Genomic DNA, 17491 nt, shown 5'->3' with positions numbered 1-17491 from the left:
CTAATTCATTGGTTTTTATGCCAAATGTGTAACATAATTACCAAATTTCATTTGGATATGCCATATTTTTTTTCTATTTCATTCCTGATATTCGGTTCTTTGTTCCAATCTCATTATTCTTATCTCGTTTTTGGAATACGTCCACATTTTGTTTTCATTAAAAATAAAACTTTTTCACATGTAGAAAAAAGGTATACACTTATTTGAATTGTAATTCTTGTGGCAAAGAAAACATTTTTAATCAAGTTCATAAGGGTTCCATTTATAACATTAATATTTTGTGACTTAGGTATAGTTGATTTCTTCTATTTCCAAAAAAACCCTTAAAATATATCTAAATGCTTGGATTCGTTTTTTATGTGGTAAATGAAACAATTTTCACTGGGGTATCATTTTTGTCAGTTTTGTTTGTACCAGTTCTGAACTTCATCTTTTCTTAAAAAAAAACTCCCTTTCACTTAAAATGATTATGTATACTTTTAGATTCGTAGTTTTTGTAAAAAACACAACTTTTTCACCAAATTTAAAAAAAATAAACAACATTTATGTGAGGTGTTATACCTTTTTCACACATAACTCAGCCTCTCAAAAAAAAAAACCTTTCCACAAAAAATATTTTCAGAGCTTTATAGATTCGTTTTTCCATGTTTCATCTAAAATCATCATCACGAATTTCATCAATGTATCATGTTTTTCACATGGTTTTCGATGTATATATATTTTACCTGTTGTAGTTAAAACACAAGCACCTTTGCGTAAAATCGTCAATAGATTTTCTCGAAGTATTTGTATTGACTTGATTTTGGTGCCATTAGGCTCAGCGAACAAAAATAATATACCAATCATGTTTTTAATCTTAAACTAAATCGGTCACTGTGGTGTATGTGGCACGTTTTTTTAAATTAAAGTAAAAATAACAGTTTATTCAATTTTTTCTTTCACTGACCACATTATAATGACACCGATTGATATTTGGTTTCCTTTAAAATTATAAATTTAAAAGAACACAGAATACACCATCAGGTTTTGATGAGTTGGAACACCCTTGGAGTCGAAAATAACTGAACAAATTTTTCTATCAGAAATAAAATTTTGAACAGTAATTTTTTGTTAAAAATGCATTTATTGCAATTGAAAAAATCAAAAAGCATTTTACAGTAGGTACTTTTCAAAGATCTCGCAATACATCAACTATTCCTCATCAAGGTCCACAATGATCTTGAGGAAGCGTGATAGGGTTGCCACCCAATACTGCGGCATATGTAAATTGGTTTTATTTAATGTTAAATAAAAATCTTTTTTTTTTTAATATTCTTCTTTTTATTAGCTATCTTAAAAGGTACGACATTTTATTGAAGGCACTTAATGAATAAGAATTTTCTTCAAATTTGGTAAAGATCATTTTTAAGTAATTTCTAAGACCCTTTTTCTTATGTCTTCAATAAAGCGCGATATGCCATATACAATTTTTGAGGTATTGCATTTTTCTCGAAAACGGCTTTAACGATTTCGATTAAATTTAGCGTCATTTAAGTGATTCTAATTCAATTACGTTTTTAGTTTTCGGATAAGGAAATATGTAATTTCAGAATTTTACGTTTTTCTTATTTAATTGTATATGAAATGAACCACATTTTTTAAAATAAATAATTAAATTTTTTTACAGATCAACTACGCGAAGAGTGTATACGATGAACGTGAGCATACACTTAGTTACCAATCATCACTAAACGAAAGCTAAATCATCTACATGTTAATATAAATAATAATATATTTTGTAAATGCATATATATTAGCCTTAAAGCAATATAAACCATACATATACAGGGTGTCCCAAAAGTAATGGATCAAACGAAGTATGCTGATAAGGGGTCTTAAGGGCTCTCAGAATTTGGTAACTTGTTCATCCCAAATCCTTACGGTTTTCGATTTAATGCAGTTTTTGTGAAATTTCGAAAAATCCCGACTTTGCAACAGTATTTTGCTTCCAACGCTCATAATTGATTTTTGTTTTTTACAATACTTTCACTAAAACATTGCCTAATAATAAGAAATAGTTAATTAATCAAAATATTTTTTATTTCATACGTCATTTTGCTGCAAATTAATTAACAGTTCCATGTTTTATAAAAACTCGATTTCTTTCTTTTATTTCAGAGCAACACCCTGAAAAAAATTTGTATGGTGTGGTACTGGTTTATTATTTTGAAAACTTTCCGTGTTATTGCAGTTTTCAAAAATGTATAAAAATTTCCAAAGTTGAAATTAGAACGAAAGATATTAGAATTTGAATGCAAAAAAACAGACGTTTTCAGAGCAAAATAACAAACAAAAATCGATACTTTTGTTCAAAAAGAAATAAACAAACAACAGTCGAGAAAATGTGTTTATTTTTCTTTGTTACTTTTCTCTGAAAAGCCCTGTTTTGTTGCTTTTAAATTGTAATATCTTCAGTTCTAACTTCAACTTTGGAAACTTTTATACATTTTTGAAAACTGCAATAACACGGCAAGCTTTCAAAATAATAAACCAGTACCACACCATACAAATTTTTTTCAGGGTGTTGCTCTGAAATAAAAGAAAGAAATCGAGTTTTTATAAAACATGGAACTGTTAATTAATTTGCAGCAAAATGACGTATGAAATAAAAAATATTTTGATTAATTAACTATTTCTTATTATTAGGCAATGTTTTAGTGAAAGTATTGTAAAAAACAAAAATCAATTATGAGCGTTGGAAGCAAAATACTGTTGCAAAGTCGGGATTTTTCGAAATTTCACAAAAACTGCATTAAATCGAAAACCGTAAGGATTTGGGATGAACAAGTTACCAAATTCTGAGAGCCCTTAAGACCCCTTATCAGCATACTTCGTTTGATCCATTACTTTTGGGACACCCTGTATATATAAACAAACAAAAACAAAAAACAATGTAAAAAGACTTTGTGTAAATATTTGTATTTTTTCTGTTTAAGCTAATTTATGCTTTAAACTTTTTTTAGTTTTAATTTTACAAACAAAACAAAAATAGCAATTTGATGGGTAATATTGTTCTAGATTTATAGTCAAGATTATTTGTGTAGAACTAAACAAAAAAGAAAAACAAAAAACAAAAGAGAAGAAAAGAAAAGAGCTTAAAATCTTAACCAAAGACTGTGTTGTATTCGAAAAGGCAATTCGACGATATTTAATATTTTTTTTTGTTGTTTAATTTAGTTTTTAGTTTGTAATGGAATTTATTTAGATTTACGTATAATGAGATTTAATAAAAGTGCGTTTTTTTAAATATCGACTTTAAAGAAACATAAGCTAAACTTATGAAACAAAAAAAAACTCACAAACTACAAAATTCAAACCAAAATAATGTTAAACATAAGTTTATGCTTATATTTTTTAATAATTTCTAATGAAAGCAATATTTTTTTGATTAAAAAAAAAAAATGAATATCAAACCAAAACTTAAAAGAGTAATTTGAGTTTTTAATTTATTTATCTTCTATATTCTTGAATAAGCTTTGTTTTTATTTTATTATTAAATAAAAATTATGATTGTACTAACGCAGCAATAAAACTGTTACACCACAATTGACATCTTTTTTATTATCTATTAAAAGCTTTAACGAGATCGGAATCTTTTGAAAGGATAGGAACTAGGAAGATGTTTTGCAAAGTTTTAAACTTTATTTTTTTAACTTTATTGTAATACTTCTTTGTGTTCGACTTAAATAGGCTTTATTTTAATAACATCTTTTTTATTCAAACGATTTCTTCTTTAGGCCAATACATATTTTTCCATTTTTTGAATTGTTCCCAAAATGTTAAATTAAGTATTGAATGGGGAGCAGTGCGGCAATAATTAGGAACAAAGCCTTTATACAGTCCTTTAAGACCTTCATAGCGAAAAGTTTTCATGGCACAATCAACAATATTTTTATACAAAAGTCCTTTACCATTTGAATCCACTCCTGTTATTAAAAAACATTTTTTTAAGGATTTAGTTAGATAATTTGAAAGCCAAATTTTACCTTGATTAAACATTCTTGTTGCAACTACATCGAAAGGTGTCATACAGACTACAGCACAAAAACTACTCGCCATACTCGAACTGATTGCCGTTAAAAGAAGGGATTTTTGAAAAACCTAAGAAATGTAAATTTTTTAAAAAGAAGATAAAATTTGTTTTTATTTTTTGACCATTTACTTCATATTGAACAAGAAAATCCTTGCATGTTGAAAAGCTTCCAAGTTGTGCTGAAGATGCAACAACTGTTCGTGGTACAATACCTGAGAAACCACGCCACAATCCAAAGAATCCTTGTTTATTGACAGTATTGATTAAGGCACTTAGAGTATTTTTGTGATGATGTTGATAACCCACCGCATACTTTCCCACAGATTGAGCTTGTATTTGAGTTTTTATCATATAAAATGGACAACCCAAAGCTGAACCAAGACAACCAGAAACTCCACCCCAAAAGACACATAACACTGGGGAACGTTGAGAATTATCTTTTTCAAATCTTGTCCAATTTAAATCATCAACGGTTTGGTATAGTCCCAGACGAGAACTATTCAAGACAAATTGAAATGTTAAAGCTGAACCAAGACCTTTTTGTAGACCCCATAGTCCTTCAGCTTTTATGACGGAACGGATGGATTGAAAAAGTCCTTTGTATGGCTGTGAAGATCCTCTTGTGGTTTTTTGTAGTTCACCTTGCAATTGCTGACGGGTTTTTATTACCTTGAATAAAGCATATTTATGAAAAACTAATAAAACGGTAGGTATTGAACACATTAATCAGGCCGTTATATAATTTTTAAAAAATCTTCAGGTATTTCTTATTAGTTCTTTCTGTTTTTTTTTTATTTAAAAAGCTATCGGCCAACAATTTATAAATGGGAACTTAACAGAGAACGGGTTTTTGATCAGAATTCTAAGTTATAAAAGTATACACATACGAAAATCGCTCCAAAAAACTACTTTAAAAATGCAATTATACCGGATATTCATTTTGGTTATTCGGGAGGACTATTAGTGAAATTTCAGTCCATGATCGCTCAATAGCAATCGTCGTATTTAAATGTTTTCTGGACGTGTCGGCAGTGCATTCGATTAAAGCCCGTATATCCATACACTCCGAATACTTGGACTAACTTCAACATTAATAAAATATATATTTCTTTTATTTTGTTTCAATATTGTTATTTAATTCTGGTGTACATACACCAGTCATCACCTACAATTTTTTGTGTGGTACAACAAGTTTTCGAACTGCGGTCGGAAACTTCAGAGAAAAATCAGTTAGAAGAAAATAAAATCAAGCCACCAGATTATTTTTGTACAGAAAATACCACCAATCATCCCAAACCGTTGATGAGAAGGATAACCACCCAAGAACGACAGCCCAAATCCATAGATATGTTGATAAGAATCTCAACAGAATAAAGGAAAACCTGAATTTAATTTGACAAAGACAAGGAGTCAGCCTCCGATTACACTGGCAAACGAAATTGCACCTTTTTTATGTTTTCTGAAGTTGCTTTAATGTTTTTTTGGGATCGCTGATTTCAAATCGGGCCACCCTAAGTGAACTTTTTTTTCTAGCAGCTCTAGTTTGGGTGGAAAGGTTAAGAATGTAGCGGAAAATCGATTTCTGAGATTTTATTACGGGGATAACTCAAAAACTCGTGATGAAATACAAACATTCTGATTTTGGATGCGAATTCAACACACCTAAGCCCTTTAGAAAAGTATTGTTTTCTTCCCGAAATTAAACTACTGTAAGCTAAGCAATTGCTTAAAGTCAAATGTAGAAAAAAATCGTTTGTTGAGATTTTGTAAAGGGAATATCTCAAAAACGCGAGGTGATTTGATTGAAAATTTTGTTTCAAACTTAATAAAACAAAACCCTTGTTACCCACTGTTATCACTTTAGTCACGAACTCAAGTCTAACTCAAACCCACCTATAAATTCATAACTGGGAGGTCAGTAACCTGAAGTTAACAAACTTTTAATAAAACTAATACAAATTACCTCTCCTGACATGAGAGGAGGAGAATTTTTTTTTAATTCAATGAACATAACACAGAGAAACTGTGTTTTTTTTAGCTTTCCCTAACTCAGCCAACGCATGATTTGAATCGACCAAATGTTACACATACACCATAGTGACCCAATAAATTGCTTCTTCCTTGTATTAAATCGGAGCAATGTTACGTATACGCCACATGAAACCAACTAATTTCTATTGTAATCCAGTTACTTGCAAGGTGCACAACGTTACATGGTTAATGAGTCAATCAATTAAAAGCGTAAATTAATAAATTAATTTTGTACCCAACTTTATTTATAAATTTTTAACAGTGTATCTAATGATGAAATAAAAAAATGTATTGATTAATTAATGAAATACGTACATCCAATGGATTGCTGAAGAATCCAGCGCACACAGCTGCTGAGCCACCAAGAAGATAATCCATAGTTTATTTTTTATGAATTGAAAGCTTAATTGTGTTGTGTTATAGTAAAAGCTTCTTTTGTTTACAAACTGAAAGTACAACAAACCGACAAAGTGTCAGAACGATGTGTGTGCAGAAATGTTAACATAAGGAAGGGTCAAGGGGAAAAGTGTCAAAAGCTCAATTCAAACTCTGTCATATTACGACTTTGTAAGTGACTCAAAAATATAAAAAAACAAATAGCGATGCGGCACGAGAAGCACTTACACAGTAATTTGCAGCAATAATTTTGTAAATAGTTGTTAACAATTTTAAAATGTATTCAACAAGAAATAATAGATGTTAATCAAAGTTATGGGACTTTTGATAAAGCATTTGTAATCTCAATGCGGAATCATTTATTATACGTAAATAGAGAACTCCAAGTTAAATAAAACATTCATAAATTACTAAAGCTTACGTGAATAGATACTTATTATGCATGATAAGTTTACTGGAAATTCTTATCAGAAATAACGTATGTAAGCAATAAACTGATGAAAGTAAATACAATTAAGCATTTTCATAAAACAACATGAATATTACAAAAATATTATTACGCATTAAATAATAGTATTTTTAAGATAATTTGGGACTATGTTCTAGCAGTGTACAAAGTTGCAAATATACTACTTTCTACTTTGACTTTTTTTTGATTAAAGTCAGCTGATTGTGAAGCTCTTGTATATGAGATCAGTGTTACCATTCTGCATAGATTGAGGTTGAACTTTTCCAAATTAAAAACAAATACATAAATAAAAAGATATGTGAAAGGAATTTTGGGAGCGGGTCATAATTCTGCTTGTCAAAATTCTGTACGACAAAATTCTGTGGGGTCAAAATACTGTAATACCATAATTCTGTACGTCATTATACTGTAAATACAAAATTCTGTACGTCAAAATACAGTATCAACAAAATACTGACATGCAAAATTCTGTTTTGTAAAATTCTGTACGGCAAAATACTGTATATCAAAATTCTGTAAAAATGCTGTAAAAAAATATCGTTTTGATAATGTAAAAAAGTGCGCGAGCATTTTTTTTACATTATCAAAACGATATTTTTTTACAGCATTTTTACAGAATTTTGATTTACAGAATTTTGATGTACAGAATTTTGAAATACAGTATTTTGACCAACCAGAATTTTGCTATACAGAATTTTGACTTTCAGAATTTTGTTCCTACAGCATTTTGCACATACAGAATTTTGACATACAGTATTTTGAATACAGAATTTTGCAACATACAGAATTTCAACCCCAACCCAGGAATTTTCCATGACTTAACCAACATAAGGAGAAAGTTGCGAACAATGAGACACTTTTCTTTTAAATTGATATATTTTAGAATGTTTCCAATCTATCTTAACCAAGACATATTTAATCTTAATGTTCCATAACACTCCAAAAAATACTCCGACCTTATTTTGTGTAATATTTCCTGGTGTTGAAAAACGGTCAACTTAAATTCAATCAGAACAAAATTAAAACGGGAACGGGACGTTATTCTGTATTCCTAAATTCTGTATGGCCAAATTCTGTAAATCCAAAATTCTGTTTTCAAAATTCTGGAAATCCATTATTCTGCTTTTTGGAATTCTGTATATTCCCCACCTATACCTTTTTGCCTTTCCTGTTTAACAATTTGTATTCAATTAACAAATTAAGTAGGTATAACAGTTTGTGTGTTCTACATAAAACCTCATGGGACAGTTTTCGCAGAGGAAAAATTAGGGAATATGAGATTAATGTTCTATATACATAAATATTTAAGTTTCATTTCAGACCTTACAAAAAAAGACAAAAACAAATAAAAAACAACAAAAAAACAAAATGGTGAAATATGTATGAAGATTCTTGGCTAAATATTACTAGTATTTTGGTATTCAAGGTATGTCATTCAAATTCAATCCAATAGCTGTAAGTCATATGCAAATTAATTGGGGAAATACCTTACTTCAAGATTTTCTTCAAAGAAAATACCAAAATCTGTACACCTAAATTCTGTAAATGATAAAAGAAAAATTGTTTTGATAATGAAAAAAAGTGCGCACTTTTTTTCATTATCAAAACAATTTTTCTTTTATCATTTACAGAATTAAGGAATACAGAATTTTGTATTTACAGAATTTTAGAATACAGAATTTTGGAATCCGAATTTTGGCACATACAGAATTTCGACCCCAACCCAATTAAAACACGTTGAAGGAAAAATAAAAGTGTTGACCTAAACTAGCGTCACTGTGCTTGCTTACACAATTCATTACTTTTATTTTCGTATTGACAAAAAAAAAATAAATTAAATATTTACCTATTTAAAAAAAAAATTAAAATTAATAAAAAATTGGTTTGCCATTTTTGAGAAGTTGAATTCGTTTTTTGAAATGAAACAAACAACTCTTTAAATGAAATCGAACTCCAAATTAAGTATGCAGTTTAATTTTTTTTTTTATATATATATAAAGATGAATTAGAAAAAAATTTCAAGATCCTTACAGCCATTTTTTTTGTTTTAACTTATTTTTTTTAGATAATTTTTTTAAATAAAGTTGGTATGTTATTTTGTATTAATTGTTAATAAACACATTAAACCAAAATTTTCAAAAATATCCCGTTTTCAAAAATTTGATTTTTCAATTTTTTTAAGCAATAATTAATTCTTTTTAAACTTTATTTTTGGCCCACTTTTTTGCATTCTCTACTGTCTAATGTCATGTCTAATTGTTTTCTTAACTTTATTTTAAAGATTAAAAATGATATGTTTCTAGTTAGTGTAAAATATATGCCTTTTCTAAAATCCATTACGTTCTTTCCATCTAAAAAAAATATTTCTATATTACTTTTAATGTTCAAATTTAATTAAAATAAAATTTAAAAAAGAACACAAAAAAGTACGTATACGCCGTAGTGAACATTCACTTCTTACTGAAAAACGTTGGGGTCATACTACAAAGTATAAGAACGTGATAACCTTGTGTAAATACTAGAGATACATATTATTATTTCTTTTACAATTGCTAAAAAATTATTTCTGCGTTGAATCCACAATTCAAAGTGAATTTCCATCTTCAAAACTCCAATAGCAAAAAATACAAAAAATAATATTCTTAAATATCCTTACAATTTATTGCAATACTTTGTACCCCCATTTTTTAATCCACATTAATTTATTCAAAATAAACAGCTCCTTCTTCAGCTAAATAAATATTTTTCCATCTTTTGAATTGTTCCCAAAATGTTAAATTAAGTATCGTATGAGGAGCTGTTCGCCAATAATTTGGAACAAAACCTTTATACAGTCCTTTCATGCCTTCGTATCGAAAAGTTTTTATGAAACAGTCAACAATATTTGTATAAAGAAGTCCTTTTCCATTTTTGTCCACTCCTGTAAAAATTAAAATTTTATATAGGTAGTTAACTTAACACTTAAAATTTTAAATTAAAATTGTACCTTGGTTAAACATTCTCGTTGCAACTACATCAAAAGGTGTCATACAGACTACAGCAAAGAAACCACTCACCATACTCGATCCGATTGCAGTTAAAAGAAATGATTTTTGAAAAATCTAAAAATTTAATTTTTTCTTATAGATTTTATAAATGCATTAAATAATGTTTCTACAATATACCTCGTACTGTACAAAAATATCTTTGCATGCAGAAAATGTTCCAAGTTGTGCTGAAGATGCAACAGCCGTTCGTGGTACGATGCCAGAAAAACCACGCCACAATCCCAAATATCCTTGTTTCTGGACAATATTGACTAAAGCATTGAGTGTATTTTGATGATGATGTTGATAGCCCACCGCATACTTCCCCACAGATTGTGCTTGTAATTGTGTTTTAATCATATAAAACGGACAGCCTAATGCTGACCCAAGTACACCAGAAACTCCACCCCAAAATACACATAGAACAGTTGAATGATGAGATTTATCTTTGTCAAGTTTCGTCCAATTCCAATCTTCAACTGTTTGGTAAAGTCCCAATCGCGAACTATTCATGACAAATTGAAATGTTAAAGCTGAACCTAGACCTTTTTGTAGGCCCCATACGCCTTCAGCTTTGATAATGGAACGAATTGATTGATATACTCCTCTGTACGGTTGTGGTGCACCTTTGGTGCTTTGAAGTTCACCTTGTAATTGCTGGCGGGTTTTTATCACCTGGAATTAAAGAAAAACTTTGTTTGGAATCAATTAAAAAAAAAAAAACGATTTATATGGACCGGAACTTATATAACGGTTTTCTCTTGGATATCATAGTCAGAACAAGAGCAAATTGAAATGGGAGCACAAGCTTTCAAATACAAAAAAAATCATCAAAATCGGTTCACCCAGTCGAAAATTCTGAGGTAACAAACATACAAAAAAGTCCGAAGTATAAGTCGGTTAAAAAACTATGATATATTTTTAAGATAATAATTCTTTATTTTAATTCAACAGAGAAAGATGTAAAAGATGTAAAGAGTTAAAGTCCCACACATACCTGCCCTTTAGAATGCTAAAGCTTTTTATGTACAAATGCTAGGCTTAAATATAATATTTAAAGAAACGTTGTTTTTTAACTACAAAAAATTAATTTTTTTTTTAAACAAAAAAACATTGGATTTTATTTGAATCCCAAAATCTGTTTTTTTTAAATATCTTTGCTTATTACATATAACAGTCACTGAATATTTTCGTTGAAATCGGTTGTGTCGTTTACAAGAAATTTACAAACGAAAAAAAAACGATTGCATGATTGGTTCATTTACTAGCGGGTCAACTTTGTTTTTTTTTTTCTATTTTAAAAGAACAACACTAACGCAACAGTAGATACACACAAATGTTTTAATCAAAATCGTTAAAGTCGTTTTTTAGACAATTCATTTTTCTATTTTGGCTATATGACAGGGTCCTTATTTTTGGGCCTTAAAATAAAATTTCAATGTTCCCTGTATTTTCGTAAATAAATTGTATAATGGTGATTGAAGTTCTTTTTTATCTTCAAAACTGTAATTGAAGAGTGACTTTTCAAAAGGGCATAAAATTACTTTACACTTTTTTTTCAAACTAAGTATGCAGTTTTGTTCTCAATTTTCCAACGCACAATTTAACCTGCTCCAGTTAAAATTCAACTTGAGCTTCATTTAATTAAAACAACAAATTAATTCCACAAATTGGACTCTGAAAACCCGTGAAAACTGAAAATCATAGATTTTAATTTTTTTCGATTTTTTGAGAATTGACAAAAAAGTGTTTTATCCCCTTTTGAAAATTCACTCCCCATTTTATGTAGGTATAAATACTGTGTGCTTTTTAAAATACAAGCCTCTAAAAATTTTATGGCAAATTAAACCGATCTCCTTTTAGGGCTATCGCTTGTTTTTGAGTTTTCCAAATTGTAAGTGGTTCTGAAATTAAAGTTTCGAAAAATTGATGGGATACTTACTTTGGTGATTTTTTGTACGAAAATAAGCTATTCTTAAATTCACTCGTTTTTGACATTGTGAAAAATTTAAGCAATAGCAATGGTGCACACACAGTACACCTACGAAATTTTAAGAGTCAAAGTTATTTACGCTCAGTTGAACAATAATTAAATCACCTTATAATAAAAAACTAATATTCGATTTTTGTAGCTTGTGTAGTAGAGTCAGCTTTTTTTCTCTGTTCAATCTGTTTTTCAAATTATGCAAGCCGTGTAGGTACAATCAAAATAAACGAATGTGAATGTGGTTTTTAGGTTTACTGATCCAAAATACATTGAGTTTAATATAATAACTTTAATAAACCCTCAAAATAAGAAAAACTAAAAAAATTAGTATGAATATTTCCCCAAATGTGAAAAATTAAATATTTCAAAAACTAGAGCTGCTAGAAAGAAACCAATATTGAGCCGTATGCATAAAAGGTAGCATATGCTTTTACTAGTAAATTTTAATAGTATTTACTACTTTCCATATGCATAAAAAACATAGTAAATGCTGGAAAGGTAGTATTTACTAGAAGAATAGTATTTACTAGTTTGGGATGCATTTTTATAGTAAATACTGGTTTTGGTATGCATACAAAACTAGTACGAACTTTTACTTTCTAGTATTTACTGCTTAATTTTCAAGTTTCTAAATACCAACTTGAACATTTACCTACTAGTAAAAACTTTCTCATGTTAAATGCCGACATCATCAGTCGCGACTTTACTTTCAAAGCAATCGGTTTGCAGAGAATTTATTTCGAATATAAAAATGGCAGCTTTTTTTTCAATTTAAGATCTGAAAAAAATTATAAACAGCGAAGAACGCCCGCGAATAATAATTTTAAAATGCTCTACCGTTTTGAGAAAGATAACGTTGAGTGGCTAAGCGAATATTTATGGGTAGGATATTTAATTGAATCTGATAAATTTATTTATCCCTTTTAAAATAAAAAATCTCAAGGTTCTCAATCTGAAAGAAGGGAAGGAGGAACATGAAGTAAGTTATGTGTACTAAAATTAAAATGCTTTTTTCGGCATTTGTCCCAAGTGTATAAAACTCCTTAACCGCATTAAACACCAGTTGTTATTATCAACAAATTGTAATACAAAAAATTGGTATCAAAAGAAGAAAATTATAGAACGTTAATACTACAGATCAAAAAAAGCAACAGCATTTATGTAGGTATCTAGTATATACTATTACTAGTAGTATTTACTAGGATAAATCCAGTATTTACTACTAGTTTATACTAGCTAGTAGAAACTGAGGTTTATGCATACCGAATGTAGTAAATACTATTAGTTTCAGCTTCTACTAATAGTACTAGTATTTACTATAAACCTTTTACTACTAGTAATTTCTTTTTTTTATGCATATGCCTCATTATTTTTGAGCTAACTGAACCCAAATCTATAAAATTTGATATAAATCTCTCTGGAAAATTTTAAAAATTCAAAATAGTTGGTCAGTGTAATGTATATCACAAGAGGCAAAGTAAAATACCTACTTTAATTGGAACCAAAATATAAGTGGCATCTAGCATGTATAACATTTATCTATCTAGATAACAACTTAATCAGCAGAAGCGTTGGTTTTTTATTTCATAAAGTTTAAAAAAAAAAGATTTTGCAACAGTGAAACTTGCAATTTTTTCCCATTACATTTTCAAATTTAGGTCACTGTGGCGTATGTGTAACAAAAAAAAAAAAAACGTAGCTAAATAATGATATTTAAAATAAGAGCTAGAAGTAGTAAGTCATCCTTACCATTAAGAGTAAATAATTTGGATACGGCTGTCTTTGCGAATTTTTGAAGCTATACTCCTTTTTTTCCCGTAAAATATATTTTTTTTCGACAGAGGTTTTTAAAACTTTTGCATTGGGAATTTTATACAAACATCAATAAGGTTGAAACTGCAGATATTTAACTATGCAACCGCTACCTTAAGACGTTTTTAAATTTTGATAATTAAAAACGTCTTTTTCAAGACATTTTTTATTGATTTTCAAAATATATAAGCTTGATAAAAAAAAAAACCTAAACTTTAATCAACTGCAATCAATTGGGGATCATTAGAGGATTCAAGATAAGTATTTATTCTATACGTTTTTAGAGCTTTCTAGAATTATTTTTCTTAGTCCTGAAGAAGCGTGTAAGCACACGTGAAACGTCGACACAGAAGAAAAGATAGACTCAAATCAAGACCTATAGCCAACGAAGAAGATTCACTTTACTCTATTTTTTTAGATATTTTAATTTTTCACATTTTTGGGGTAATTTCATACTATTTTTTACAAAAATAAATTTTTTGAATAAAAAAAAAATTAACAAAAAAAAATTTTATGAATTATTTAAAAACTAGAGCTGCTAGAAAAAAACTAATGTCATTTTTGAATCAGCACCCTAAACTTAGTAAGAAATGATAAACAACGGTCTGGAAAATTTTTGTATGTTGGGCAGTGTTATTAGCTATAAACACTGAGAATTTTTTTTTGTAAATCCTCAATTTGCCCTATAATACCCTAACTTTGTATCTATTTGTCTAGGAAGTAAAAAAAAATTACCAAGTAAAACCTGAATTTTATTCATAAATAAAAAATACCTACGTACATCGAACGGATTACTGAAGAAACCAGCGCACATGGCAGCTGTGCCTCCTAAAAGATAATCCATATCTTTTCAAAAGCTTTGTTTTTGTTGTAGTTGTTGTGGTAAAAGCTTCTTTTATTTACAAACAAACTGACAATACCGGTAGAGTGACATTACCATAGCGCTATATTTCTATGACTCAAAAATAGAAGAAAAAAAAAAAGACACACCACGACAGCACGCCGCGTACGAATTTATTTTAAGAACAATTTTTTTTTGTAAATAAATATAATGCAACCCGAAATAATTGACGTTACAATCAACGTAATAGCACTTTTAGTCACGTTTTTGCACTATCTCAATCTCAATGCGAAATTATGTAAGAAATGGAAAATTTTTAAAAATCATAAATTACTTTTTTAAAGCCGAAAAGTAGTATTTACAAATGGATTAGAACTATTTTTTGAGAATCTTATCACTTGTTTGGGTGGGTTAGATTGATAACGAAAATTATGTGATTCTCGTCTTTTAAAAAATTATATAAACTTTTGTATCAAAAACCTATAAAACGTGATTATTGAAATATATTATTGACACTAACTGACCTATCCACAATCAAATATTACGCACAAATACGTCATTGTTTAAAACATCCGGTCCATGTTTAAAGAGTTTAAAAGAATGTTTATATCGTTATTGAAACACCTTCCGCCGTTGGCTGTTTCAAACTAAAATGATCCACACAAATTCTGACAATCAGAGAATACGGAGTGAAAAGGTATATTACAGTAATGTCTTTGAAATTTAAATTTTATTGAACCAAAAATAGTTTTATTTATTTTAGATAATGATAGCAATTTGTTAAGCTTATGAAAAGCTTGGCAGCAATTGACGTCCAATATTTTTTGTATTTCAAAGGTATTATGCAAATTAATGACTGCTTGGAATATTAAGCAAATAGCCCTCAAATTCAAATCAAATTCATTCGGCGTTAGCTACCTACAGCTACTTTTCAGGCTTATAAGATGCATGGTAGCGGTATAGGTAACTCGCACTTTTTTTTAAATGTTTCAAATTTTTTTAGAATGAAATTTAAATCATTATAGAATCTACATCTTAAATAAAAAGAGTTCATTTTATTTATCACAGCATTGAAGAATACCCTTAGATTATGCACTATATAATTCCATTGCTCCAAAATAAAATTAAAGCTATAGAATCTACCTTTTCATTTCTGCAAAAAAAAAACACTATTTTTCAAGCAAACAGCCTTTGTTGCAATACCGTATAAAAAATTCATAAATCCCAAAAACAATGTGGAAAGAACAAATAGAAGAAATTTTAATAAAAAAATACAAATTAAGAAATATCCTCACCAACAAACAGAACCTTGCCAACATTTTTATCTTTCAAATACCTATTGGAAAATAAGGAATAAAAGGGTTTTAAACTTTTTTAGAGTGACCAATTCCTTTCAGCATTATAAAGTACCTACTTTAACATATGTAATGTTTCATAAGAGCAGAGTACATGAACCTTAACTTTTCTACTCTTGCATTTGCGGTTAAAAAAAAAAAAAAAAAAAAAAAAAAAACAATACAAAAGAACACGTATACGCCACCCGACTAACAATTTTGCTTCTATAAAGCTTTACAGGTGCTATAGTTGCTTGTGTAAAGCTTTATAGAAGCAAAATTGTTTGTAGGGCAGAGTGCATTTGAACGACTTGAATCGAAAGTAAATAAACACTATCACACAGTGGACCGATCTATACATACCAGACGTAAAAAAGTCAACTGTGAGTCACCGTTGTTCATGCGGTTGTAAACAATAGCTTCGTTCCTTTGGAAATATTGATCTACTTTTTAGTACTTAAAGCTGCTTTGAACTACTTTTTCAGTATAGCAAAGTAGATCAAAGTAGTTTTAAGTACTAAAAAGTAGATAAATATTTCCAAAGGAACGCAGCTAATAAGAATACCCAGCTGATCTTAGAACTTCAATCCACTTGACATTTGGTTGGTTAAATAAAAATATGAGTATGTCAAAGTGTCGTGATAAATTATATGTTTTTGTAAAGTGTGTCATGTCTAGTTAAAGAATATATATTTTTTTTTCTTTCGCACCAATTTGCAAGGCATGTTTTTTTTTGTTACCTTATATCACCAGTTTTGTATAGTCAGAAATACTTTATTTGGGCTCCAGATTACTTAAAAATGTCTTAAGTTCATACATCTTGATTAATCGTCATAAGTTGAAGCTTAAGCACACCCTAATATGAACTATATTTTTTTTTTCTATAAGAAAAATTAATGAATTTTTCTGTGATTTTACTTAATAAAAAACATACGTTGTTACTAAATTTTAAAATTACTTTATTATAACCTGTTATCACTAGAGACAAAACAGAATAGTTTTGTAGATTATCTCATTTCGAATTGCAAATCGTTTAGGATTTTTTTTTAATGTGAAATTCGAAATGACATAATTTGTGAAATTCCCTATTTATTCACACTCCATTAAAATTAAAGTCGCCATTTAAAACGGAAAATTTTAAAATTTGTTATGTGTTTTGACAGATTTATAATTTTTAATGTCTTAAAAAGTAAAACAAAAAAAATTATTAGAATGAGTCAAAAAAAAAGGGCTACTCTGATCTTTTATTTGGTACTTAGATTTTCTTAAACTTCGGAAAAAAAATGATTTTTCATTCACCAAATTCAGACTCAAATATCTTGAAACCTGCAAAAAACAATGTTAATCCAATCACTTACGGCCATATTATTCACTAGTTTAAAAAATACATCTGGATGTAAAGAAATTGAAATGTCAAAAATAAATCCAAATCCATAATATTCACATCACACAGAGAAAAAAATAGTAATTTTTAACTATTTAGGGCCAGTTGTACAAACGTGGTTCAGCCTCGGTTCAGGAAT

General features: G+C 28.8%; 3 protein-coding genes across 4 annotated transcripts in view; 1 reads left to right on the top strand and 2 right to left on the bottom strand.

Moving 5' to 3' along the window:
• The window catches only part of LOC129917768 (intermembrane lipid transfer protein Vps13D), a 32371-nt gene extending 29452 nt beyond the window's left edge, over positions 1-2919 (top strand). The window contains exons 18-19 of the mRNA XM_055997873.1: positions 1667-1824; positions 2904-2919. Coding sequence (XP_055853848.1) covers positions 1667-1741 — 75 coding nt within the window. The 3' untranslated portion in view covers positions 1742-1824; positions 2904-2919. The remainder of the gene's footprint in view (positions 1-1666; positions 1825-2903) is intronic.
• A 766-nt stretch (positions 2920-3685) lies between these two features.
• Positions 3686-6845, bottom strand: LOC129917767 (solute carrier family 25 member 35-like). 2 transcript variants are annotated; one of them, XM_055997871.1, is made up of 5 exons: positions 6728-6845; positions 6419-6549; positions 4202-4741; positions 4026-4140; positions 3686-3965 (listed from the first exon to the last, which is right to left on the bottom strand). In XM_055997871.1, the coding sequence occupies exons 2-5, from the start codon at positions 6479-6481 to the stop codon at positions 3757-3759; spliced, it is 927 nt and encodes a 308-aa protein (XP_055853846.1). In that variant the 5' UTR covers positions 6482-6549; positions 6728-6845; the 3' UTR covers positions 3686-3756. The 2 variants fall into 2 exon arrangements, with proteins under 2 accessions (XP_055853846.1, XP_055853845.1); XM_055997870.1 differs by lacking the exon at positions 6728-6845 and having other exon boundaries at positions 6419-6719.
• A 2760-nt stretch (positions 6846-9605) lies between these two features.
• LOC129919690 (solute carrier family 25 member 35-like) lies at positions 9606-15305 on the bottom strand. The gene is made up of 4 exons (XM_056000661.1): positions 14575-15305; positions 10133-10669; positions 9955-10069; positions 9606-9888 (listed from the first exon to the last, which is right to left on the bottom strand). The coding sequence occupies exons 1-4, from the start codon at positions 14635-14637 to the stop codon at positions 9671-9673; spliced, it is 933 nt and encodes a 310-aa protein (XP_055856636.1). The 5' UTR covers positions 14638-15305; the 3' UTR covers positions 9606-9670.
• Between the last annotated feature and the right edge of the window lie 2186 nt (positions 15306-17491).

The sequence above is a fragment of the Episyrphus balteatus genome, chromosome 4 (genome assembly GCF_945859705.1).
Source record: "Episyrphus balteatus chromosome 4, idEpiBalt1.1, whole genome shotgun sequence".
Taxonomy (NCBI): domain Eukaryota; kingdom Metazoa; phylum Arthropoda; class Insecta; order Diptera; family Syrphidae; genus Episyrphus; species Episyrphus balteatus.
The sequence above is the reverse complement of the archived record's forward strand: the minus strand, read 5'-3'. Positions and strand labels throughout refer to the sequence as shown.

Bases quoted from the DNA above. Each gene is read 5' to 3' on its own strand.
- LOC129917767 (XM_055997871.1), bottom strand. From the start codon at position 6,481: ATGGATTATCTTCTTGGTGGCTCAGCAGCTGTGTGCGCTGGATTCTTC. The intron at 4,742-6,418 runs GTACGTATTTCA...GCTTTATTCAAG, and splicing joins TCTTCAGCAATCCATTGGAT to GTAATAAAAACCCGTCAGCA. The intron at 4,141-4,201 runs GTAAATGGTCAA...TACATTTCTTAG, and splicing joins ATTTTCTTGTTCAATATGAA to GTTTTTCAAAAATCCCTTCT.
- LOC129919690 (XM_056000661.1), bottom strand. From the start codon at position 14,637: ATGGATTATCTTTTAGGAGGCACAGCTGCCATGTGCGCTGGTTTCTTC. The intron at 10,670-14,574 runs GTACGTAGGTAT...CTTTAATTCCAG, and splicing joins TCTTCAGTAATCCGTTCGAT to GTGATAAAAACCCGCCAGCA. The intron at 10,070-10,132 runs GTATATTGTAGA...TTAAATTTTTAG, and splicing joins ATATTTTTGTACAGTACGAG to ATTTTTCAAAAATCATTTCT.